At 40.7% G+C, this 27419-nt stretch overlaps 1 protein-coding gene across 2 annotated transcripts; it reads left to right on the plus strand.

Annotated features, from left to right (window-relative positions):
• Positions 1 to 128: 128 nt before the first annotated feature.
• On the plus strand, positions 129 to 27419 carry SNAP47 (synaptosome associated protein 47). 2 transcript variants are annotated; one of them, XM_062568688.1, is made up of 5 exons: positions 129 to 148; positions 8711 to 9266; positions 14518 to 15002; positions 18844 to 18974; positions 24794 to 27419. In XM_062568688.1, exons 2-5 carry the CDS (start codon positions 8770 to 8772, stop codon positions 24938 to 24940), a joined length of 1260 nt encoding a protein of 419 aa, XP_062424672.1. In that variant the 5' UTR covers positions 129 to 148; positions 8711 to 8769; the 3' UTR covers positions 24941 to 27419. The 2 variants fall into 2 exon arrangements, with proteins under 2 accessions (XP_062424672.1, XP_062424673.1); XM_062568689.1 differs by lacking the exon at positions 24794 to 27419 and adding an exon at positions 21396 to 21551.

Below are 27419 nucleotides of genomic sequence, written 5' to 3' on the forward strand. Positions count from 1 at the left end.
GGCGGGGCGACAAGGGGACGGACCGGCCGCGGGGGGCGCGGCCAATAGCGGCGCGCGGCGCGCGCAGGCGCAGGGCGCCGGTGCGGGCGGAGGGTCCGGCGCCGCCTCCCCCCCCCCCCCATCCGCCCTTCCCCCGCTGTGGAGGCAGGTGGGTGCGGGCGGCCGGGCCGAGGGGTCGGGCCGAGGGCTGGGGGGCCGAGGGGAGGGGAGGCTCCTGGGCTGGAGGTGTGGGAGGATGGCCGAGAGCCGGCTGTGGAGATGGGCAGAGTCCGGTCTGCGGGTAGGGCGCGGGTGGGGATGGGGAAGGGGTGGGGGGTGTCGGGCCTGGGCGTGGGGGAGGGGCGTGGGTGTGGGGGGGTGTCGGGCCTGGGCGTGGGGGAGGGTCGTGGGTGGGTGGTGTCGGGCCTGGGGGTGGGGGAGGGTCGGGGGCGGGGGGGTGTCAGGCCTAGGCGTGGGGGAGGGGCGGAGATGGGGGGTGTCGGGCCTGGGCGTGGGGGAGGGTCGTGGGTGGGTGGTGTCGGGCCTGGGCGTGGGGGAGGGTCGGGGGTGGGGGGGTGTCAGGCCTAGGCGTGGGGGAGGGGCGGAGATGGGGGGTGTCGGGCGTGGGGGAGGGGCGTGGGTTGGGGGTGACAGGCCTAGGCATGGGGGAGGGGCGGGTGGAGGAAGTGGGGGGAGGAAATTGGGAGGGATCTGGCCTAGGCTTGAGAAAGATGTGCAGATTTGGGGGGGGGGGGTAATCTGGGTAGTGTTGTGGAAGGGAGGTTTGGCCTAATTCTGGGGATGGGCTGAAGAGGAGGGAAATGGGGGCCAGGGTGAGGTCCGGCATAGAAGCGGTGGAGTGAGGAGGATTTTGGAGAGCTAACCTAGTCCTGGAGAAGGAGGTAGGGTGGGACAAGGGGGCAGGCAGGATGTCATCTGGTGTGGAGAAATACTAGGGAAAGCTCTGGGTGCAGGGAGGTGACTGGGTAGTCCTTGGCATGGGAAGGAAGAAGACTGTCTTTTCTCTACAGGGAGAGAATAGAAAAGGATGGAAAGCTCTTTGTGGTAGGAGGGAGGTCCAGCTTGGGATGAGCAGCTACAAGGAAAGGAGCAGTGAGACTTGGAGAGAGTGGGAGGGCAGATGAGGGTCCATCCTTGAGATGGAGTGGGAACACTCTAGGGGAAGAGAGGAGCAAAGTTTGGAGAGTGTAGATGTGTCCATGTTTTGGGCTGGTTAGATGAAATCGTAAGACTGATGAGGTTTAGCTTGAATGCTGCAGGAGCAGGTATAGGTTAAGGGGTGGGAATGGGGGCAGTCCTATTTAAAACGAACAAACAAAAAGCCCTCTAAAAATTAGTTGTTGATGTCCTCCTGCTTTGTGCTGATCTGTCTGGGGTACTTTTAATCCAACTTGGGAGGGACAGGTGAGAGAACTCCCTCAGTCTGGAGCCATTCGCTGATACTGGGAGTCTGTATGATTAAAGGTTTTCTTGCTCTATTTTTTTTTATGTTTTTTATTTTTTTGTGTGTTTGTGGATCTGTTGGTATTTTGTTATTGAGGGAGTTGAATCTTTCCTTGTGTCATAGTAAAGAAATACTGTGAATCCTCTCTTGCTGCTCGTCTTGGAGTGTCGCCTTTGAATACTTTGTGTCTTATAGAGTGTCTGGGAGAATCATGACATTAGAAGCTTGTTGGGGCATCTTGTTAGACCTTTGCTTAAAAAGGAAGAGGAAGTCATTTATCAGGCTTTATAAACATATCTATTATGGGGGTGATTGAGCTCACAGAGATGTTAGGCTGATTATTTGCCAGATGGTAGTGTTTCAGAGTAAAGTCAAAGATACTGACTGTAAAGAAAGTTCAGGCATGAAGAAGAGCAAAAAATAAATACCAAAACATCACAAACATGTATCGAAAGCAAATGTGGGTTGTTAAGCAGATAATTAACAGTGACAGATGAATCTATGACTGAATTCTGGAAACTCTGAGGTAGATGCATTGCAAAGAGATCATTTTCTGCATGCGGGTTGACAGTGTACCTTAGCAGTGTATGTAGGAGCATCTTCTCACACCTGAGGCACTTAGTAATACTTAGTTTCATTAAATGATCTCAAAGCACTTTGCAAGAGAAGATGAGTCATCTTCTTTTTATAGAAGCAGACACAGAGCTATGTATTAGCTAAAGAATTTATATAATGTAGTGACGCAGCCGGAAATATAATCCAGATCGTTTTGCTTCTACTCCAAGGTTCTTGCTATATGCTGCTGTGTGAAACTGTCTATGGTGCGACGTTCAGTCTGACGTGTCAAAAAGGCAAGCTTTTGCTCAAAAAAGAGGTGATTCGCAGATTACAGCAGGACGTTGATGATGTATCTGTGTTCAGTAGCCCAGATTGGGAGAGAATATCTATGCCAGCAGGTCTGTAGACAAACATGTTAGGCAAAAACATACTTCTGTAGCAAATTTGAATGAATTCATGGTGAAATTATTTAGATCTTCCATCCTTTTTCACTGCACACCTGGGAAACCTGTTTAAGGACTGTAATCCTCTGAAGTTTATAAATCTATTCTAAACTATGATTATAAGTAATTTAAAGCCTTTTTTTCTCTGCCTCTCTAGTCCTTTTGATTGCATTGCTTCGTTTCCTTTGCTTTCATTTCCACTTTTCCTTTCTGCATTGTGTTTTTCAGCTAGCAGTTGTCCTCCTCTCTACCTCTGATCTTCTGTTTTGCTAAGCTAAATAAGCTGTGTTTCTTTTAGCTATGCTTTCTGTTTCTGGATTGTCCCAGAAGCCCTTATTCACATCCATTTGTTGACCTCTGTTTTTTCTCCTGTGTGCAGGTACTGGAATGGTATGTGTTTTTCCAGGTGAGGCTTTGTCAGTGTTTTACAAAACCATGAATGCTTCATGTCTTGTTGTGTCAAGCAATTTTAGCTGTGTTTTAGGAGGATTAGAATGGAGACTGATATAATGCTGAAGTACAAGTGGTGGGGGTCAAAATAGTATTATTGGTGGAGCAAGGGAGAGATCCTGAATTTCAGGTAATAATTCCTTATCCTAATACAACGGTGTAAGTGTCAGAAAGTCTGTAGTTCAGGGTTTCTGAAATATGGTTATCAAAGTTTAGAAAATACAAGGAAAAAAATATTACTTTGATTTTGAAGAACAGTACCTGAGCTATTTGGTGTTTAGCAATTAATTTACTGTTTGTGTCAGTGATGAAGTTGGTGTTACTGCTAACTTTGCCTTTCTTTGCACAGGTCAAGTATAACGAGGTGTTTTTGGTGTAGGTTCTGTGCTGGCTAATATGAGAGAAGCGTAAGCAAGGGTCCTTCTTTGTAAAAGGCAAAGCACTGCCAGTAGACGAGAAAACAAAGTTTCTTTGAGATTGACTCAAGGAGAATAGAGTTACAAAAGTAATAGGGTAAGAGTGGTTTTTAGCAGCTGAGAAGCTATAGTCACAGTTTAGTACTTCAGAAAATTTTAAGCAGTAATGTACGAGTGTCACATTTAAAGTTCATACTTAATGACATTTTTCAGCTAGCTTCAGAAGGTTGTGTGATGTTTTTCTTTTTAATTTTTATTTTTTTATTTTGGTCAGGTTTCTCACTTATTTTAATCAGGCTACTTGAAGTCTTGTGTTAAATTATAGTATATTGCTGAATGCTCTTAAACAATAGCTATGTTCTATAGCATTGCTGGCTATTTTTATCATTGAGTGGAATCATTCTTGCGTCTCCTTATGTGCGTTTACATCTTCAATGTTCACATTTCATCTCTGAGAAAGGAAAGAGTTGTGCAGATTTAATAGCAATTAAAGCATCATTATATTGGAATATATGTGCTGGAACAATGAATTGCTTTAATTATGAAATAGATCTTTGCTTGGAAATTCTGGCCTCAGGCACAGAAAGAAGCTGACTGTCAGGCTGAGCTCTCAGGTGAGTCAAAAGTCCTATGACCCAAGGCAAGCATACATATATATACAGAGGTCAAGTGCCTGCTTCTTTTAGTCTACTGGAGTGAGAAGACTTGTTCTTGTGTCCGTGATTTAACATACCTTCTCTATTTTTTTATATACACTTTTTTTGCCAACAGGCATAGTGGTATTTTCTTTTTTTTTTGCTTTAGCTGCAGTTTTTTACCCTCTCTTTAGCACTTTGAAGAGAAAGCAATATAGAAACTTCTCCCTGCACATTGCACATGGATAGTCCTATAAGGATAACAGCCTCTGAAAGGCTCCCTGAGAACGTGGTGTCTGTGGGCAGAGGTAAGGAAATTGCCATATGGTTTAGAAAGATGTTTGTATGGTTCAGTTGTGAGACTGCACCAGGCATTAGTACTTTAAAGCCTTAAAGATAGCCTTAATATTTTAAAGCCCTAACAAAAGTTGAGTCACTTGTTTGTTTAAAATTTCTCCTTCCCTCCCTAGTACAGCTGTGCCTTGCTGGAGGTTGATATTGCTGTTAGAAAGGACTAGGAGTTGTTTTTCAAATGGCATTATGTTCTGCTGTGCCTGTCCCAGCAGTGGGTGTTGGAAAGCCAGCTTTCCCTTGTGGTCTTGTGTGTGACGTATAATCTTTTGATGCCTCTATTTCATTGTTATTTGTAAATCCTTGGGGCTATGGCTTGTTGAGACTTTTGGAGACTGCTGGAAGTACCAAAGTCGCACAGGACAAACAAAAAGCTTGTTAGCTATTTTATATGGGCTGGGACACTACTGCTTTACTGAATCTGATACACTGGTGGATTTTTATGGGTTTGGTGGGGGCTCTTTCAGTGAAATTATTTTGCCCTTACAATATATTTAGGATATAAGGAGTCCGAGGGTACAACACAAGATGTTTTCTTTGGCTTAGTGTCTGATGGCTGTCATACCGTCGTTAGTAATATTTCTGAGGGAGAAGCTGAACGTGGTGTGTCAGCGTATATACTGCTTTAAAAACAGACTTGCTGTCAGTCTCAAATGTTTGAGTATATAATGTTGGTGAAGGAGTGTAATATCTCTGATTTATAAAAATATTTTACAAAACTGAAGGGATTACAGTTGACCTGAACTCTACACAGCTTTAAGCAGTTAAACCTAATCTAAAATTATAATTTGTAACTCTTGATTAACGAAGCTGTAGCACTAAGATTTATTTTTAACTATCACTGGTCTTGATTTTAATAACAATATGACTTTTGTTGTTGCTTAAACTGATGTAGTTGTCAGTGATGGTAACATAAGGTGTACTATTATAAGCACGTAACTGTGTATCCATATTAGAAGCTTTTTTGCACTTGAAGTATCTTGCAAAAGTCCCTGTTCTGCTAATTGCAGTTTTGGAATTCCACTACTAATATTTCTTCCTTTACAGTCACATCTGACTGATTGTTTAAAAAGTATTTTTTTCTGTTTATGTTTTTATGTGAACAACTTTTTTTCTTCAGTGTAGCAAAAGAAAGTAACCTTTAAACAGATGTTACAATCATTGGCTACCTACAAAACCCAAACTGGGAAAACAAAAATGACATCAGATCTGTCTGATCTAACCTCAGGATATTAGAGGAAATTGTGTTTCTTTTTTTTAGATGAAGGAATTTAGGCAAGCACTTTTATCTGTTTCTCCAAACTATGCAGCAAATAATTGATAAAGCTATTAGAAATTATATTTGCTAGAACTTGTCATTGTTTTGTTGACTATAGCTACTTTTTTAAATTGATTTTTTTCTGGGCTTTCCCCTCGCTCTGGTGGCCCATGGTATGGTGAGAGGTCTCTCTTTCCAGAATATGACGTAGCGTGAGTAGTCCTTATTTCAGTAATGATGAAGTTTTAAATATGTGTGATTAAAATGAGTCGTTGGAACTAGGCCCTGTGTTAGCAAGGTCTATTTAAGGAGTGCATGCAAATGTGTGAATTTGAGTGTTCATTAACGATGCAGCGGTCAGAAAGCACTAAGAGATCTTCAGAGTGTGCTTTAGGTTATTTGCACCACTGCTACTTGAAAAAGCACTATTAGCTTTTTTTTTTTTTTTTTTTTTTTTTTTCTTTGCTGTGCTTTAGGATTCCTAGACATTTCATTAAGGTGAGCAGATCATACTGAAGTCAAAGGTGTAATTGGTGTCAGTATAAATTGTCTGTGTCTGGACTGGGGTTTTGTGCTGAAGGTCTTAACTTTTCATTTGTTGTGCTGTATAAGTAGTAGAATAGCTTGAGATAATGTTATAACATTAGTCTGTAAATTGTGCTCTGACACATAAAAGGCTTTGAAAAATAATACGTGAGTAATTGAATTACCATTACTTAATGGCTATTCACAAGGAAGTTTTGGCATGTAATTGATCTTTAACGTTCATGCTGAAAACTCTAGGATTATGAAGGAAATGTTACAGGAAACAACCTGACCCTTGGATACAAGAAGCATCCTGGGGAGTAGGGGAAGAGACAGAGCCCTAGCTACATTTCACTGAAATTACAGTTCCAAATTTGAGATTGTTTTGAAGGAAGCAAGTCTGGTCTGAAGCACGTGACAGCTCCATGTTTTCTTGATGGAATTCCAGGTAGCAGTGAGTAAGTCTTACAGGATTAATGCTGGGTCATCAAATGACAGCACTGGCTTCCAGCAAAGCGTGGGCTGTCAGAGAGGTGCAATGAAATCACTGTTGCTCTTAATGTTGTATTGCTTCATACTGAGCTGAACAGTATTTGTTCTATTGTATCTTTTAAGCCTCTCTCCATTCTTCTGCTGCCTGTGGTGCTACCAGATTTGCTCCGTTGCTCTGCCTGCAGCACGTCTTTCAATACCACTATGATGTCTTTTTCATCTTGGCTTTCATTTGGGCCAAGAAGATTTTTCTCAGTAGCAGAGCTAAATTATTTTCACTCCTTCCCAAACTCTTTCTCAACATCTTTGATAGTGACTGAGCAACATCAAATATTTCACAGATGAAAAACTACCAACTATGAGTTTTGTTTTGACAGCATTGTTCTGCCTGCCAAACTTCTTGTGTTCAGTGGGCCCTCCTTCACACCTGTTGATTCAATTACTTTTTTTTTTTTTTTTTTTTTTTGAGATGGATCCATATTGCACAGTCTTTACTATGTTGTATTTCCTGTTCTTCTTGCTGTTCTGTTGCATTACTTCTGCAGCTAATGGGTTCCTGGACATTTGTCCCAAACACTGCATGCAACTCAGTGAGTTTTCTCCTCAGGTAATTACCTGTCTCTCCTGTTTCCTTTCTACGTCAAGATGTACATGCTGTACAGACAAAACACACCTTTTTTGAAGATGCCCAGCTGTATACATAAATGTGCTTTGAGGCAGGGACTTCTTAATCTCAGCCAGAATGAGCTTAGGGAAAGAAGGAAAAGCTGCTGTGAGGCATGAGCTTTACTTGCTTCCCTTGTCTTGGAAATCTTGTACGTGGTTGAGCAGCTGGCTATGATTCAAACAACCTCTCCCAACAAAACATCCCTCTTGACATTTGACATTGAACCTCCCTTGTTCATTACCATCTTTCGTGGTGGTCACATGGAGTCATAGTTTAAAGGACCTTGAGGCTTTGGGGAAGAAAATAGTGTCAGTGCTAGTGTTGTGGCCCTGTATGTCTAAGCACAAAAGTGTGTAGGGAGAGGTAAAATCTCTGAGACCAATTGACGTAGTTGAAGGAAAAGGATGGGAGAATATATGAGCTTTCTGAATAGTATCTTTTTTTTTTTTTTCAAACAGGTTGTAGAAAGATTTTATCACACCATTTTATCACACCAATGACCATATGGTCATTGAAACCAAAAGTTTCAGTATCTACTTGAGGTTTTGTAACTTAAGGGTTGTTTGTAAGTTTTTACTGAGACCCAGAGTGAGGGCCTGAGATAACTGTGGTTTCTGAAGAATATTATTCCATTTATAAACTGGATATTTCTTTTCCTCAATAATTGTGAGTTCTGATCAGTGGGAGGTTTTGATTTCACCCATGCTGAATATGTTGGCTAGACATAATGATGTGTATTTGTAACATATCTGAGTGTTGATAACTCAGACTGGAAGGGAAAGGAGTGGTCATGAATTGTGATTCTTGTGGATATGTATTGAAGAGCTTGTATTTTGGCACTTTGAGTTTTTTCTTCAGTACCTATTGGTGTATGGGAAGTTTACATCTAATGATGAGTATGATAAAGTTGGGGAGAGAATTTTGAAGGGTGGGGAGAGAATGTGGGACGTGGGAAACTTATTACATGATCATTTTCAAGTAAAAAGTGTATGTGAAAAACTCAAGAAAACTAGTAAAATTTTGTTCTGTAATTTCCACTCCACTTTAATCTAAATGTTCATATGTATATGTTTATATATTTATCTAATTATAAAGTGTCTCCCCTGCCCAAAGCACTCAGAGCACAGCAGATATTAAATGTCCAGTGTTAATCCAACAGTAATTTGTGAATGTGTGTTTTTAAGTCGTGCTGAAACTTGAGACGATCATAAGGGAGGCAGTGCTGTTATGGAGCGGGCAATATTTCTAACAGTCCTATTTTGAAAGGGTAAGTCTTTCTGAAATAAATATTCAGATGGCTGGGGATGGTTACAAAATTTCATAATTCGCCTGCAACTATTTCCATACCTGTATTGTGTGCACACCTGAAAGGATGTAGTGAGAATCTAGGAAGTCAGCTGTGAACTGATTAATTATTTATGAGGAGTTGATAAGGATCACTTTTTGCATATTTTTCCCTCTCTCATTCTAGTTTCTCCCTCTGGCTTTGAGAGTGTTGCTCTTGCAGAAGAGCATCTGCACGGCGAGCTGATGAACGAAGAGATACGTATCCATAGCTGGCCCTGTTCTTACTACTTGGACACCAGCAAGCAATGGCTCTCCGGCAGACTCTCACTGACTCCTGTTGCTATCAAATTTACAGCTGACAAAACTGGTGAACTTTTGGTCAGCTTCCACCTTTCTAGTATCAGTGAGATCAAGAAAGAATCTTCAAATTTAATCTTTAGTTCCCTCACCATTTTAGAGAAGAATACCAAGCACTGGTTCAGTTCTCTCCAACCGAACAGAAATGTGGTGTTCAACATCCTTGAGCATTTCTGGAGGGAGCGGTTACTGTCAAACCAAGTGGCAGGAGCAGAAGCTGGGGCTCTGCAGTCAACAAAAGGAAAGGAACTGACTGGCTTATTGGCAGGTTCGCAGAAACGGTTGGAGGACACGGCAAAAGTGCTGCATTATCAGGGCGAGCAGTTTGATAACATCATGAGAGGACTCAACAAAATCGAAGGTGATATGGATGTAGCAGACAGGTACAGTAGCATCCTCTGAGCTAAGTAGTAGTTGCAGGATTGTACTGTACGTGTCTAGAACTTGCGGGACAAATCCACATAGCTCTTTAGACCTAAACTGTGTTGACTTTCAGTGAAAGCTCAAGCACGTGATGGTCTTCTGTAGGTCTGGTGGTTGTTATAAGACTTTGTTTCTCTGTTTCTGTCCTCCGTTCTGTCTCTTTCTCCCTCAGGAAATTGTACTTGTGTCTTTATGCCTGTCCTCTGTCCTTCAGATAACTTTGGAAGCCCTTTGTGGAATTTAGCCATAATTGGCAGAATGGTAGATATCTCCAAAATATTAAATACTGGTAATCTTTGAGAAAATAGGCAGCTAGTTACAGGAAAAAGCATTTCTTTCTTCTGTAAATGCCCCCACTGAAAGACAGGCTATGGAGCTCTGGTTCTTATTAGATGTCCTAGAATATACACAGAGGAGAAATATTGGTCATTGTGTTTGGTTAATTTTGCCAGTAATGGAGCAGCCAGTTTTACACTTCAGTTCTGCTATTCTGGTCTTTTTGAAAGAATATGGTTAATATGGCAGGTGGGATGGTGACTTGGAGACAGTTTCCTAGAGTTAGTAGGAGACAACTTCTCAATGTGTAAAAATAACTCTTTCAGCTGCTCTTTGCCCACAGAGTATATGTAGGTGAGGGCTCTGTATTTCCCCTTTCCTTCAAAAGAACTTAACTGCCCAGCTAGGAGCAGCAGTGAGGACTGGGTCTGTGATACAGAGGTAGTCAGAGAAATGGCTGTAGAAACAGTGGTCCCTTATTTGTGTTTTAAAATTGCACTGATTCTAGCCTTATATGAAATACTCTCTGCCTTTAGATCTCTGAGGAATTAGTTCATAGGTGTAAGGAAAAAATGGACCATCTTGTGCAATGCTGAACAAACTGCTGAGCCCTGTCTACAGGCTGGTGATATGGGCTTGTGTGTCTTCCCCACCACATTTGTGGTAGTCTCAGTGAGGCATTTAAGCCAAGTAATTCCAAAAAATTAGCCACTAAGTGCTGCGTTTAATAAGAGATATGGAGCATGTTTGAGATGTTGCATGTCTTTAGTTGTTGCAGGACTCAGTGTGAACAGTAAAGGGTTTGTGTCTCAGAACACTTTGACTTTGCTATTTGGTGATTAACATTTAAAGTGAAATTTTCTATGCTATTTTGTGTGCTGCAAGTTGGATTCAACAGCAGTCCAAAATAGACAGTAAGGTTAAGAGTAGTATTGTAATGTTTGAAGATATGTAGCTATGAGGTTCTTTGTGGAACTTCAGACAGCTGCATGAAGAAACAAACACGATAAAGTTCAGACTAGTTTCTCTTGGAAGAAACATCTGTTTTTAGATGGGTATCATGTCTAAGAAAGTGTTGATTTCGCAGTGATTCTGGCAATATTCTTTATGCCCTTTAATGAAAAGCCAAGATAACTGAAAGCTTCAGCAATAGCTTTTAAAGCTCTGTAGCAATAAACAATGAATAGGAAAATAAATACCTGCTCATTGTTTTTGGAAGAGAGTTTTGTTATGGGTTAAGATGCATTGGGAGGTATTATTTGTCTTCAAGATTCTGAAGAGTTATATACTGTGATTTAAAGATGGAAAAACAAACGAAGACATTCAGCAAATGTTTGCTGAGATTCTGTTTTATCTACAGTATCTTAGAGTTTAGCCAGCTTGCTCCCAGACTAAAACAGAGTCCAGAAGCCATTAGCCTGTATTTGATTTGCACTGTGCTTTTTGGGGAGTTCTAACACTTATTTTCTAATATAGTTTGTATCTGTATGTATGTTTTTCTGTAAAGCTGTATCTTTTCAGATTTCTTCTCTTAAACCAATGACATCTTTCTTCACTTCCCTAAATAATGCAGAAAAGATGGAGGATAATGATCAAAGCTTTTTTGATTACTACATGTTAGTTAATTCAACACAGATAAACTTATTCACTTCAATGTCTTTGGCTTTTGCTTTCTATAAAATCTTGGTGAGAAATAACTACATGGATAATATGCTGCAGGACCATTTTTGCATGGGTTGCAGGTAACGTACAGAAGAAAGTTTTAGTTATATTTGTGTTAGTTGACGGTTGTGTGAGCAACATCAGTGTTTTAATGGTGTCCTTTTTAAAAAGAATTGGGATGGCCACTTTATGGACCTTTTGTATTTAAAATTTTGGTTAACTTTATCTTGTCTGTGTTTGTGGGCTATTTTGGATTATTAATTCTGCTGAATGTGCTGTGCACGAGATTTTGCACTTGCATATGCCTGGGTACATGCAGCTGGCTTCAGTGGAATTGCATGGAGGTAAGCAGAGCTGAATCCCTCATGCTAGCTGTTGTTCATAGACCAAAAATAAGTGTAAATCCAGGTTCACTGGTTCCGTTTTAAAATATTCATATCAGGGAGCAAGGTACTTTGTTTGCAAATTTTCATTTTAAGGAGCGATTGTATAGTTTGTTAATGTACTTGTGCTGACTTCTCCGCAGAAGCCAAGAGAAGCTGGCTAGACCCTTACTTAAGTCTGCATAACAGAAAAAGTTTTCCGATGAATCCAGTGTCGCATGACCAGAATGCCAGTCCCTTGAGAAGGAGGGGAGAAGATGGGCAAGGGGATAAAGCAATAAAAAGAGCAAATGCACATGCTTTTCCTGTAGGAAATGCAATGAAACAAACCTATTTTGCATGAAGAATTTAGTAAGTCCTCATAAGATGTCATTGCCTTAAAGTACCTTGTTGTAACTCAGTCGTACACTAAGAGGAGGATGGAAAACATGTTTTATGTTCTGTAGAAATGAGATCAGGTCAGATGTGTCTATTTAGTTACAGTAGGCACATTAGAGTGACTTTTAATTTGGAAGATATAGTGTGTCCTAACAGGGCCTTGTTTTGTGCTCCTTCTGTGTTTTTTTTTTTTTTTTTTTCCCCAGTTATTCTCTGTGTTGAACTTCAGTTGAACCTAAATCTGTGATACTGTATCATTTCAAAATCTGTTATTGTAGAGCTTTGTTAACTTTTTTTAAGGAGTGTCACAGTATTTTCAGAGGGCAGCTGAGAGCTCCAGACCCATTACTCATCTCACATGCTATCTACATAAATATTTGATGTTCATACTGTAGTCGGGAGTAGACTTTCCTTCTGCCTCCCTCTGTTATTCATGAATTCAGTGGTTTACTGAATATGACTTTTTTACAGTATTACTTTTTCTGCTTTTCCTAGCAGATTAATTTCCTTAAGCAGATCTATTTTGAAGCTGGTGCAGAACTTTGATAGCAAGGAGCCAAAGTGTGTTCACTTAAAGCTTCCCTTTTTTCAGATTAGACTGTGTTTGCAGCCAAATTAAACAGGATTTAAAAATTGCAAAGTCTTCTGTGGAACTGCTCTGATTCTCTCACAGAAAATAAATTACTGCAAAAAGTATCTTGGGAGTAGCATTGCTATGGCGTGTGTTTTATTGGGCAGTACTTTTCTAGAGCAAACTTGAAAGCAAATTAAATCAACTTACTCCCCAAAATACCAAGAAAGTAGTAATGCTTTGTATTTCAGTCTGATAAGGCTTTTATCTCTGAGATTTATGTCATTAATAGTCCTTTGGAGCATTATGAAATGAAAGTGCTTTATTAAGCATATCTTTATGTGTTATCTGACTTTAGTTGGAGTGTCCTCTGCAATTCGTATGTCAGTGGAACATGCCTAGTTGCTAAATAGCCTGTAGGGTACCTGTGGCTAGGAAGAGACAATTCTCGTTTGGCTTAACCTTCTTTGGAGCTGTTCTTTTGGTTTGGTTTAAACAGAACCTCTTCCCTCCCACCAGTTAATTGAGAACCCGTTCGTGCCTTCAGGGACAGCATTCCTTTTCTGCCCGGTAATTGATGGACAGACTGAGAAACCTTGGTCCTGGTGGCCTGCAAGCCTGTTTGGTTTGTAGGATGCTTCCAGTCAGCTTGCTCTGTTTTCCAGAGGTGCCTGGGTAGGGTTATTTGAGCAGCAGATGCATCCCAGAAAGCTGAATGCCTTTCCTACACCTGTCTGCAGCTAGAGATGGGCACCAGAAGCTTTTGTGAGTGAGAGGCGAGGTGGCTGCTTGCCCAGTTCCTGGTGGGAAAATGGGTTGCGTAGTTGGAGAGGGGGATATGCAGTTAATTGTGAAGGGAGATGTAGCAGGCCCTGAGGCTGAGTCATCCTGCTATACAGAAGCCTCCTAGATGCGAGTATGTCTTTACCTCTGACCCGTCTAGACCTAGAGAGAGAGGTGCTCACAGATGAGCAGCACAGCTGTTTGGAAAATTAAACTAAAATTACTGTCTTTCCCCTCATTCCTATTTTTTCAGTGGAAAGACTGCCTGTGAAGCTTAGATCCAAAGAGATCCATGATGTTCATTCATCCTCAGGGGAAGACTCCAGAAGAAAGAATGGGTTGTGCTGATAAAAAATGCAACAGCATTATCATGTCCCATGTCTCATTATTCCTTCCTTTTAGTTGTATGCACGCATGTTGTGTCATTCTTGCCTGCAGCTGATGAACTTAGGTGCTTGCTGTTCATCTTCATGGTTAGAGATAAGGAGCTTGACCCTCTGTGTTCTGGCTGTAATGTGGTAGTACTGTCTGTCTTGGGGAAGTTGCTTTAATTCCTCCTAAAGCGAATCCAGTTATCTTTAAGCTATGGCACTGATTTGCCTGTCTCCATAGGGAGCTATGCCAATATTGAAGGTGAGGTTGAACTTAGTATGGGCAATCTCTGTTTGGCATTTCTGCCTGAGCTTTGCACCTGCGTTGTTGTAACTAGCAACAGAAATTTAGGAGTGGGACAAAGCAAAGGGTGGCAACAACCTATGGGGCTGAGGCAGAGAGGAATAGAAAAATGCAGAAGGACTGAGTGCCAAGTGTGGAAACACCGAGTTAAAAGGCAGTGTTAGCTCAACAGATGGATGTAAATTGGCCTGAGTAGATCTAGTTGGAAGCTGGATTTCTCACATGAGAACAATATGGTTCTGGGACTGCTTTCCAATGTAACAGCAGATGCATGCAGGAAAGCTGGGGTTTTTTGTTTGTTTGTTTGTTTGTTTTTTTAATGGATGAATCCTGGTAATTTGTGAATATGATTAAATGTGAAATAAGAGTGCTGGATTCAATAATAAGAAATCTTTGCATCTGTGGTAATTTGCTTTGAATTGGTGGGGTAGCATGACCCACCAACTGCCTTTCGTTCTTCTAACACTCTCTTTTCTTCTCTAGGTTGTTGACTGAACTTGAATCTCCTTCTTGGTGGCCGTTTAGCAGCAAGCTCTGGAAAGCGCCATTGGAAGCCAAGCCAAAGGAAACTGCCACAGTTTCCGATTCAAAGAACCAGGAAGGAATCATAATTAGAATTCCAGTTATTATCACCCACAGAACAGACTCAAATGTCAAGCCAGGAAAACTCACGCTCCTCGCTTCTGGCCTGGAAATCAGTGACTGCAATTCTCAGGTCATTCACCGCTTTGAATCAAAAGATGTCGATGATATCAGAGTTCATACGCCATATGAAATCAGTGTTCGACAGAGATTTATTGGTAAGCCTGACACATCTTACCGGCTGCTGTCAGCAAAGATGCCAGAAGCAATTCCGGTCTTGGAGATGCAGTTTAGCAAGAAGATACAGTTTTTAGAAGATGCCCTGGGATTTGTTGGTGCGAGGAAGTCTCCACAGGTAGATTTGGGCACCTCTATTTGGCGAGCAGGTATGTGGCAGACAGTGAGTGATCCTTCACTAAGTAAAAACACTAGCTCTGAAAGCTTCCAAGTGGTTTTCAAACTCAGAATATTGAATGATGTTTACAGGGCAAGGACTTTCCTCCCTGCCCTAGCACTGAGACTATGTTGATGATAAAATGGGAGGGAAAAAAACCTGATGGTTGACTTTAAGCCTTCTTGGCAAGAGGCAGAATATGAGGGTAGAGGTGACAGAAGTGTGTGGTCCTGTTTGAATATATTTGGATTTACTTTCTCAGGGATACTTCAGCAAAATATGTGAGCGTAGATGCTGAATCTTGAGGTATCTCTAGGGGCCTGACTGTTGGAACATGGCCTCTTTAGTGTTACACTCTCAGCTGCTTCATTTTAACTCCAATATCCTTTCCCCTCCCCCCCAATGTCACCAATATTATGACCACCTGTGAAAAGGGTAAATCCACTCTACTTTCCTGACTGCATGCTTCGGAGTCCTGTATTATTGCTGTTTTACTTTTGGCAGTTTGTAGCTGGAAGCATCTCTGTATTAAACCCATTTTCCAGTTAATTGCAGAAAAGTTTATAACAAACTTCCAATTCAACAAGCTTTTAAGTTATATGTGGGATAAACATTATGCTAATTTTCATTTCCAAAAACTTGAATTTAGTTGAGAAGTTCTTGTTTTTTGGATTAAAGAAGCAACTGAGTTTGGTTTTCTGAGATTTTAGATCTCTGATGAGATGAATGTGTAGTTCAGTTGTTTTAAGAAAACATAGCAGGAACTGAAAACCTACACAACAATAATAAAATTCCGTACTACTATTGCTTTTTCTAAGGTTCTGTATGAAGTTTTCTTTGTAATCCAAGCCTAGATTCACTTGGAGAGCTGGTCAGTCTTTGTCTTTAAGAATTTAATTCTATAAAAACACGACTGGAAGCTCTCTTTTTCTTAATGGGCAGTGACAGAAGAACAAATCTATGAATGGATTGATTGCCAATGTATTAAAAATGAGGAGAAAAATGATAGAGTAAAACAATAGATGAAACTATTTCTGTGCACCAAGCTAAAACTGGACTTCAGCAGGAAGGATGATACTCTCTTGTTGACGAGCCATCAAGGGCCACAGCTTGGAAAAGCTTATTAATTTTTAAGGAAGTAAGTCTTGGGCATCTGGCACTAAAATGTCAGCACAACAGCTTAGAGGAAAAACAACCTGCTGGTTTCTTAAGCACTGAGTTATTCCAGCAAATTGGTGTTTAGTTCCTGATGGTCTTAAGGTTGGTTACATAAAATAATTGGTTATACAGCCCTACTGTGCTTAATTTCCCACTGCTCTGCTCTGTTTGCATCTGAGTCAGTGAGTCAAGGATATTGCTCTCCTACCCCCACCTGCATTTGGACTGTTTAATTTGGAAATGTCAGTGAAGAGAACTAGAGGTTATGGAAATCATGACTTCTCCAGCTCCACCAAAACCCTTGTTTGTTCCTTTCTCGGAGCCTGTCGCTCTCCGGCTTCAGTCGCAAGATGGCAGTGACGGACCATGTTTTAGCCTTGTGGGGTTTTTCCATGGCTGCTCACGTGGTGGAAATAGTGGGTTTTTTTCCCTCCCTCTCTCCCCCCCCCCCCACCTTAAAGAAGGGGAAGAAAAATCTGTCTATACACAGAGACAGGCATGCATAACACACATGAAATCTGTGTGTATATTTTCAAATAGTGAACGTTGGTTAAAAGACATATAGGAGAAATATCCTTGCAGTGGAGGAACGTTTTTCTCCGTGATCTGGCTCATAGTGTTTACTGCTCTTCGTTGTGCAGTTCTGAGCAAGGGGCATTTTAGCTCTCGTAGTGTCACCTGCATCCTACCTATTTTTCAAAGTACTGCGGTGAAGTCGTGTGTATTGCACGTTTGCGTAAATAATTGCAACCAAACTGCACTACTTAAGAGTTTTGGCTTGATTTCATTTAGAGAAAAAAGCATGTCTGAAGTGTTTTGTATACTCTAGATTATCCATAACCATTTTAAATTGCTTTACATTGTTTTTTTTCACTGTATTCTTTTGGAGTAAGCCAGAAGGGGCTTTGCATGCAAAGGGCAGAGTGCAGCAAGGTCTGTTTTGTAACAGAGGTTCTCGTGTGCTGGCTCAAGCCAGTGCTTTTCCCAACCAGTGTGTTCAGTAATGCTTGAGTAAGGTGCAAGAAATCCCACAGTGTGTTTGTGGTATAACAATCCGAAAGCAGTGCTGTCTTAATCCTGCAGCTGGGAACTGGCATTCATGGCTTTTTATCCCTTTCAAAGTTCCTGAATGTTTACTGCCGACCACTGTAACCAAGTGTTCTCGTTATTTCGAGTTTCCAGTACTTTGCTCGGAAACTTGGTAGTTTCTTGTCCTCACGTGCTGGTGGTGCAACGATCCAACTCGGTGTAACAAATCTAAGCAAAATTTGTTCTTCAATCGGTTCTAAATATTTCTGCATTTGTATTCAGTTGTCTATCCTTTTTATTAGAAAACCAAAGAGAAATGCCTGATCTCCTTCCCTATCCTGTTCTTTTGGCATGCCTTTGCTGTCTCTCCCTCCTGTTCTCATCTTCAGTAAGATGAATGGAGTGAAATGCATAGACTTCTTGTTTTTAATGGAATAATTAGCATATGGGGACATTCAACTGATAAGAAACACAAAGAATCTTGTCTGGCTGTTTGCTGCAGTAGGAAGGTCTGCTATTCCCTTCCTCAATTTGTCCTCTCCAGGAGATCACAACAGTTATTTGCCATAAGCAGTGAGTTTTTTTGTGCTTGATTCCTAGCCTCTCCAAATACAAGAAGCATTTGAGCAGGCTAACAGTAGTACAGTGAATGATTTGTCTGTCTTAAATCTTTAGTCCAGTAACTCTCAGACTGATAACCAAATAATTCCAGAGATTATGATTTTGCAGTAATTACTTGAGAAGGATTTAGGGTTTGATACTTCTGTTTTAGCTTTTGTCTCCCTTTCTGTGGAGCAGTAATGCTCTCCAAAACAGCTCAGCGCTATGTCATCAGCCAGCCAGCCAGCTGGGCACCAGCTCTTCGGCCTCGCAGTGAGCTCTCGCCTCCGACTTGCTTTCTGTCCTAATGTCTCCGACAGCTGCTGTCCCTGTTTTGTGCAAGGTTGGACTCACAGGTGGCAGCGAGAGCGTTAGCTTCCTTCCTTCTCGGTGCCTCTTTAAGTGGGAGAGTGCTATGGAGATGGTTGGAGCACCTCTAGAAGCCGAGATGTTCATCTCGGGTGTTTAGCACCCATCTGCATCAGATACAACAGCCTTTCCTTGCTGCGATATCCCTGCCACCCTACTGGGTAGTATCAGATAGTGCACTAAGAGCTGGTGCTTTAAATAAAGGACAGGTGGCATGTTCCACCAGGAATTGCATCCCTGCTGCTTTGCTGGGGGCAGCTGCTAGCGTCAGGATTGCCCTTCTGTTGCTGAGGTTTGCTTACTTGGCTCTTAGACTCTGCCCCGATCCACCACTTTTAAATTCTTTAATTTAAGACATTAAGCCAAGAAGAAGCAGCAGATGAAGACTCCTCTTTATCTAATTGGGCATACGTTACTGCTGCTTTTTCCTCTGCTCAGATGAATGCCCAGAACACAAAATAAACCCATTCTCCAGGTGCTGCCTTTAATAGCAAGTCTTTTTAGAAGACTACAGGTTGGGAAAGGCCAAGGCAAAGTTGGGTCTAGCTTCTCCAAGTGTGCTTGTCCCCTCCGAAACTGCTACTGCACAAAACACAGATCGCTGTTTGCTATTACTGCTAGTCCTCTCCATTAGGACAGGAGATGGCAGTCTTTGACCATGGGAATTTCTCTTGCAGCCACAGGACTCCTGGGAGGCGTGGTGCAGCCCGGCTCTCCAGTGGGAAGCGAAGAAGGGATGGACAACGAGCAAGTTCAGCTGCAGAGACAAGAAAATATCTCCGAGTCAGAAACAAAAGAGCTGAAGCAGGTAGAGTTGAGATAACCGTGTCTGTGGTTGTATGCGCTGGTCATTGCACTCCCTCTTCCTTAGTAACGCTCATACTCTTCGTTCATCAGAAACATAGTCTGCTGTCCCTAAAAAAATATTCCCTGAGTGTAGATGTGCATATTTTTTTAAAATAGACAATAACAAAAACAAAAACCCGAACAGTCAAGCCTGTGATTAAAATACATTAATAACCTCCTGTTTGCTCCTGTTTGTTTTTAGCTGTTCTGAACAAGTTGAGAGTTATCGGCAGGCCAAATATATTAAACTAGAGGGTTATAACCCAGGGAAAACCCTCAGGTTGAAGCTGTTTCCTCTGAAGATTAAAAAGTCTTAACAATTAGACTGATTCCTTCAGGCTTTCTTATGTTTTCTCTATCCTGTCTTATTCCTTTTAGTAAGGAGTAGCAGTTCATTTTCAGAAATATTCACAAACCTGAGCAAAATGTTTTATAAACACACAAAGAGAATTAATTGTGAAATCTAGCACATGAATAGATAGAGAAGGAGAAGTGGTTAGAGACTCTGCTAGGAAAAACTTACTTATTTAAAGTAATTCTGGCTGGTATTGTTCCCCTAGCTGGTTCTTTAAAGACTTTTTCTTTTAGCTGATGTTTAGAGTCTTTTTAGTGAAGAAACCTTCTCTATCCATACTATGTGGTTGATTTGAAATAGTTAGCTAACTGGAAAAGCAAAGAAATGTGGTTTTTACTTGTTTTTCAATTAAAATAGATTTACTGGTGATGATTGCAGCCACATCAGAAAATGTGGTGAGAAATTAGAGATTACTCTTGAAGTATGTTCCTATCTTTTTTTTTTCTAGCATCTGATTCTCTCTTTAATATTCCATTTGTAGCTTAGTGAGCCATCATGAGAAGTTTTTGCTAACCCTATTGCCTCTGTCTAGACTGTAGTTTTGCAGGCCCCTTCTTTTATTTAATAGTTGGGAATTAGAATGCAGCAACTTTTCATAGCTGAGTGCATTTCAGAGTCACAAGCTCATAGCAGTGACTTAAGAGTGACTAAAAATGAAAACTTGCAGGAAAAATATATTTATTAAAAGTAACCCCAAGGCAGCTGGGTAAATGAGGATTTAACCTGTGCAGAAATCCAACTGCTGAAGTTCTCTCCACTGAGTAGCGCACCAAACCAGTGCTAAATGCTAGTGTTGTTTAAAAACAAACAAACAAACAAACAAAAAAAACCTCAAACAGCAAAAATAAGCAGTTACTGAGGCAGTGTTGACCTTTTGGAGGATTTTAAGGGAGAGCATTTCTCAATCATTTTGTACAAATGTCACCAGTCTGTTATTCAAGGGTGCATACACTTTGTACAGCTGTTATGTATTCAGAAAGACTAATTGTGTCTCTCTCAAATGTCAACTTTTCAACACTATAATTCCGATTTGCATCCAGACCCAGAAGAGCTAAACACTGTGTGAAGAGTTGTTGGTCATGAAGGGCTATTGAAGATGCAAACGTGCTTTGCAACACCTTGGGTCAGGTGCCTACCAGGGAAAGCAAATTTGAAAAGTGTGTAGGTTGGATGTTTTCTAATGGGGTTCATAGGCAGCATCATGGCAAACACCAAAGCCTTTCAGCTGGTAAACGCTTAGGGTCTTGCAGAACACTCCCTTGGTTTTAGAAGCAGCTTGAAACTACATCTGAGTAAGCCTTTTAATGGACATCTAAGGTATGTCAAGGTTTTATCAGTTATCCGTGTTCAGTCATTTTGTAATTGGGAAGCAGGTTAAACGCGTAAATTGAAAGCAGGGCAGAGAAGGAAGAGCCCTGAATCTTGTTTTCAGCTGTGTGACCTTAAGAAGTAAGTTGTGATCTGAGATGCAGGGTTCTCCTTGTTGAGATATAGTCTGCTGCTTTGTCCCTTTGTAGACCTTTCAAACATATCTTAACAAATGAGCAGTATATGCAGGGTCTCAGTCTGTACCAAGGGCTTGTCTTTGCTGTTGCAGCCTCTCTTGGAGATGTTCTGCACCATTTCAGTTCTCCTGCTTTGAGAATGAGCAGGAAATGATGGCTGCAGGTGCTGACTAAAACACTTTCTTGAGCTGTTTACTCTCTTGAAAATTGTTTATGATTGTTTGTTCCTTGATTATCTTTAATGCAAGCTTGTGTTTAAAAAAAAAACCAAAACAATCATACTGAATGCAGAAGAGCTCTTTTCTAACCCTCCCATTGCTTGTGATGTGGAAGAGACCAGTAGAACTTTGTAAATTGGAGAGATAAGGAAAATTTGTGATCGACAGATAACCTTACTTTCCTTTGCTTAGCTTTCTTTCTGGTTGATTTCTCTTCCCTTCTCCTCAAAAAGATCTGCTTATAGTGATAACAGTAGATGTTTTGCAGCAGCATTTGCTGAATGATATTAAATTCCTTCCATTAGAGCTGGAAGCACTGAGCAGTCTGGAATTGCAATTGAGTGCCTAAGTCAAAGACCTCACCAGGACTTCAAGAAGGACGTTCATGTTAAAAGCAGAGTTGGTGGCAGTGCGAGCTGTGCTCCTTAGCTGTGCTGCAGAGATGGAGAGGAGGAAGAAGCCTGCGGAGTTCCTGTGGTCTCTGGCTGAGCTTCTGCCTACTGCCTTGCTATGGCTGACATAATGTCACTGGGTGTGGGAGGGGATATGATAATATGAGCTTAAGGGCTGTGGTCGATGAGCGGGAGTAGGAGTTCTCTTCACTGGTTTTGAATTTATTTTGCCAAACCAGTGCTTTCTAATATCCCCTCTGCTAAACCTCTTCTGCATAAGAACTGTTGCCCTGATTATTTACTGTGTCTGCAGAATGTGTATGCTATGTGTATGGCAGAGATGGTACAAAAAGAAGCCAATTCTGTAGCATTTGAGAAAACACACACATCTCAGTGAATACCTTTGTGATGTTTCCTTGATGTCTCTTCCATTCTTGGTGATTCTTTTTCAGTCCTTCACTGTATTCACAGTCTCTTCAGTGTTTATTTACCCTTTTATCATGCCCTCATCTCAGGAAAGCACAACTGTTAGGTCAGAGAAAAAGTGTTTTGTTGATGAACTGTTCATTCCAAGTGCTAAATACCAGATTTGCTCATAGGGTGGCCGCATGCCATGGCCAATAGCAAGCAGCAGACGAGTAATCTTAACAGACACATGTGACGATCGTGCCCTGAATTTTTCTTGTTTTTGTTTTGAAGGCAGAATCTGGAGAGAGAGCTGAGGTGCTCACAATTAACGCTTTGTATTTGCTTGTGTGAAACTTAAAGATTTAATAATACTAAAATAAATAAATTAATTTAAAAAAAGCTGTAGTTAAGCCTCTGAAACTGCTTGGGTGTTTTTTCCCGACAAGACCAATGAGTAGACTTTTCCCCAGTACCAGGAGTGCTTGGTACATCCTGAGAAAGTAAATAAAATCAGACTTCTGTATCAACCCATATGTAAATATGCGTGAATGTGTTTTTTTGTATGTATGTATATACACACATAAATGGCTTTCATTGAGGGAGGAGGGGAGAATATGAGGAAAATATCTCCAAACTTCCAGAAAAATAAGCTACTGATGATGGTTCTATTTTGGCTGAAAACATAGCAGTTTAATCTCTCAAACAGAGCCCAGATTTCCCATGTGTTCGTCCTTCCATGCAGTAGGTTGCAGAGGTGAGCCTGAACCCAGAACTCTCTCCCTGCAGCACATACCTCTCACTGCCATCCTTTAGGATATGCTGAAGCAATGAGCTCTCCCTTCTGTTAAATTGGTATCAAGAATTAAGAGTCTACTGGAGCAGAGACTGAAACGTAATGATCTTTTCTTTCAGCTGAACTCTGAAGCTGGACCTGATCATAATTGGGGAGAGTGGACCAGATGTCCTCTGGCCATGTCTTCCAATCTTAATTATACTGCATTTTTTAATAATGCAAATCTACATTGAGTTGCTTGGTAGAAGTCATTCTACATAACAAGGACTACATTATCTTTTATATATATATATGTCCATATAGATATAGAATTATATAAGTGGAGGAAGCTCAAAGGAAGGACTGAGAGACACCTCTGAACTTCCTGTATCTGAGTAGTCAAGGCACTCCCTTGAGAGAGTCAAGACCTTATTTCATATGCCTGTCTTGAGTCACACTCAACAAATTTGATTGCATCATTTGCCTTTTTAGTGCATATCCTGAACATGTCTACCACCTCCAGTTTGGGGAATTCAGCTTCACTTTCCTTGTTAGACTACAGGAACCCAAAGTGTTTCGTTTGGGATAGAAACAGAATTTTCTCAGCTTGTAGATTTGGTAAGAACAAAAAAAGGTAGATTAGGCTTGATTCATGGTTTGTTGTATGTTTTTGCTTTGGCAGCTCGATTGCAAAAATGGTCATTCACATAGCCGTGTTTCTAGCTGCCTGTGATTTATGGAAGGAGCTTGGAGATATTTTATATGATAAATCTCACTGCTGTGGCTACCATCCAGCTTGAGTTGATACATTTTGTCTGCATAAAATTCCCCTGCTCTTCCAGTTAGATATAACAGTGCTCACTGCTTTTCTCAAACCAGTGACTTGGGTAACTACAAACGATTGAATTGCTATGGAATTCAGCTGCAGATGTGGAAAAGCTCCTGCTATGAATCAAGCAGTGTGCTATCATCGTGGATCCTTCCATGAATGTCTAAGGAAGGAGAGGACTCCCCTTTCTAATACGAAGGAATTGAGAAGCCACATATCGCAAATCCACATGATATGATGTAGGTCTTGTCAAGTCAACCATGCTGGGCAGGTGGTTTCACGTCACACTAACAAACTTTATCAATAGAGTAGCCACAAGGGGGAAGAAAAGGCAAATGATATAATTCATGCCTTAATCTACTGCTGAAAAAGAGCCAGCATTACAGATTACAGGGTAGGGAATTAAGATGAATTTCTATTGTGTTGTTTGGATCTCTGTTCTTGGAATCTGTGTGAACTGATGAAAAGTAGAAATTGAAAAGCATAAAGATCAGTGTGGGTGATGGTTATGGATGACTCTTGGCCTTAGGAATTTGACAACCAAGCTTTCTCACTCTCTCTGTGCAGGTTTCTGCCCTATTTGGACTACTGATTATAGAGTTTTTCAGACAGAGTGTCATATAGCAATCATAGAGTAACTCTGGATGTTTGCTTACAGTTGCATATATGAAAACTAATTTGCAAATGCTGTGTAAAATGGCTGATTAGTAATATAATGCTAACAATCTGACACAGAGCTGTAGCTAGTCTGTATGTTGTTTCTCATCTCAGCTTGAGTCTCTTTGGCCACCTTGGTGTCTATTCATACCGCACCAGCCCTCTAGTCCCTTGAAAATGCTTTTGCTTAGTTGCCTAAGTCTTGCTTCTTCCCTTCTGCTCCAGATGGATGCAGTCAGTGATGTTTACTACCCACAGTAGCTCTCGGGATGTGTAGTACCACAGGACAAACCACTTCTGTGACATGCAGACCTAGCAAGGAGGTAACAGAGCCAAGAAAAGTTGAATTTACATTGATTTTTACTTCTGATTATTTTTCCCTGTCATTTCAGACTTGATTCTTCTGTGCTTTAGTCCAGTTCATTGTCGCACATCTTGCTTCGGTTTATCAGCACAAAAATTACATCTTTTTTTTTTTTTTTTTTTTTTTTTTCCTCGGTTGTTGCCAGCACGATTCAGGGCACGAGTTCAACAAATGTTGTGGCCATTCAAAACAAAGAGTTAACTAATTGCCACGTGTCTGTAACACTTCTCGAAGAACAGGCTGATCATTCACTGAAAGCTCTCAATCTTTTCTTCTGACAGATCCTAAAGAAACTAAAGGGCCTTGCCTTAGAGACAGAGGCAGAACTGGAGAGACAGGATGAAGCTCTCGATTCCATCACCACCTCTGTAGACCGAGCAACGCTGAATATTGACAAGCAGAACCGCAGAATAAAGAAACTAACATAGCGGCCGCTTGGGATGGTGACATGAAAAAGAGGCGGATTGGGGAACTGTGTTTTTAAAGACTGTTGATTTATAGACACTTTGATTCTAGGGGAGCTGTTTGCAATATTGTCTGGGATACGATGCCGCTGATACGGGGTTTCTGAGAGGGGAGTTGCAAAAATGTTTCCAGACTTGGGTAACTTTTTGAAGACGGTTTTAGGGTTAAAAAGGCTAAGCTTTTTAATCATGGTGAAACAATGATAGAGAATTTCTTACTGTGGATAATTGTAAATACAAAGTGGTGCGGTTTCATCTGAATCAAATTTTATGCTGTTGTTTTATGTTAATGCTTTTGAAAAGCATGTTTTTATTTCAACAAAGAAGTGAGAGAGAAATAAACTGTATATGAGACTACTTTAGATCATTACGGCCTATTAAGTCTCTCTCAAGGTCTTTCATGAAAATAGCTAATACCTGTACTAAGGCCCAGATGTCTAACTGCAAGTCATTGGGACTTTTATTTGTAAGTTAATGCTGAAGCGAGCAAATGATGGTGATAAAACCCTGTGATCATTGAACAAATAGTTTTAATAGGTTTCAGTCATGCTTTTAATGTACCCAGGAATTTTATAAGAGTTACAAAGGGTTAGTGGCCAAGGCTTTATTTTGCCATGTCCAGGGAAAACAAGAAGAGATGGATAGTTAATGTACATGTATTGGCTGAGACATCTACTTGATGAGCAGATTTAGTTGTGTTGCGATTGGGCAAGTGTTTTGCTTGCTGAAGTCACTTATTAAAGTAAGTGCCAAAGTTAAATATAAGCTTCTCTTTTCCAAAAAGAGGTTGCTGATTCTTGATGCTGATTCTACAGGTTTTTGTCTCCTGCCCTGTTTTAGACCACACAATTAGTGAAAGAATTAATTCTGGAGCAGAGGAAGTCATTTTCTTCACCAGCACACTTGTTCAGTACATCTCTTGGAGCTCACTGCATATATTCCTCACTTGCACACAACGGTTTTATATTTTTTGATGCTAGTCTGACAGATTATTGCAGTGTCCTCGGAGTGTTTTGAACACAGTGTCTAGTTATTTTGTTGCCTAAATACGTTTTTGGAGCTGGGCTGCCACATTGCTTTTGATTGTTGATGGAAGGATCCTGCTCCCTTTGCTTCCCTGTCCTTCACTTTCCACTGAACTCCCAGTTGTTTATATCCAGCCATTTAGCTGTGGACATTACAAGGAGCATTTTTGTGTGTCAACTCCAGATGCTTAGGTTGACTCCAGGCTATAGCTGGAGCTGTAGACATCTGTATATCATTTGGTAGTTGTAGTACAATCCATCTGTCTTGCAATTGTTATTTATTTGCACTAACTGGGGATGAAGTACGTCAGGACTTCTTGTAGACCTGTGTTTGTAAAAGAAAAGGGAATGGCTATCAATTATTTCAATAGATTTCATTGAGTTTACGGTGAGCTCCCTCTGGGCTACAAACAGTAGAGATCTTTTCTCCTGCTAACTCACTGGTTACTCTATAGAAAAGATTCCAGATTATTCATATATTGCCTGTAGCAGAGAACTTGAAAGACAGACTTGCTGGTCATCTCACATTTCACTGACTTCTACAGTTTACCAGCTACTTTAGTTCAAAGTAGCTGTTGTAATCGCTTAATTCTTTTTTCAGATATCTTAATCTACAAAATTCTTGTATTGCTTTCAGAATATAACCCATGACACTCTTGGTGCAATATTTTTAATGAGTAAAGCTTAGAACTGTTTGTTCCACTGCTGGTTGATATGATTTCTTTTTTTCCCCGTTTTCAGAGTAAAACAGCCTACCTTTTAAAGAAAGCTATAGTAAATGACAGAGTATGTTGTTTTCAAGACCTTATTCTACCTTGCTTTGTATTACTTCATATTAGTCTGTTAGTATTGGAGTAAATTGTACTTCTGCACTGCAAGTCCTTCGTTCACAGTCCAAGTTGTTACTGGCATGCACTATATCTAGTTGCTGAATGTGATGGTTATATATACATACACAATATGTACTGTGAAATAAAATACTGTCTGGGGTTCTATTTCTTGTTTGTTTCTGATACCCAAATCACTGTCGTTTTACTGTGAGAAGATAATGTTTACATAACTAATTATTTAATCTAAAAAATACACTTTGCACAAGGTATATGTTAACTGAACCTGATGTTGACTGAGAACAGATCTCTAACTTGAATTAGTCTAAACCAGGATTGCCAAAAATACTAGTTGCACTTAGCTTAGTTTAACTTTCTTTGTGCCATAACTTTTGTTATTGTGAGTTTTACCACTAGCTGTTGCATTTGATTCTGTACTTTGTGTTATATATTGGTCTAACAGGTCCCTGCTTAAACAAAGTTGTAACATTGTTTGTAAGAAGTGAACCTTTCTAGAGCTGTGCATTTGCTGCCTAGCTGAATTTCATATGCTCGGAATACGTTCAGTCGTATTAAATATCTTGAAATAGT

This window comes from Rhea pennata, chromosome 2 (assembly GCF_028389875.1).
Source record: "Rhea pennata isolate bPtePen1 chromosome 2, bPtePen1.pri, whole genome shotgun sequence".
NCBI lineage: Eukaryota > Metazoa > Chordata > Aves > Rheiformes > Rheidae > Rhea > Rhea pennata.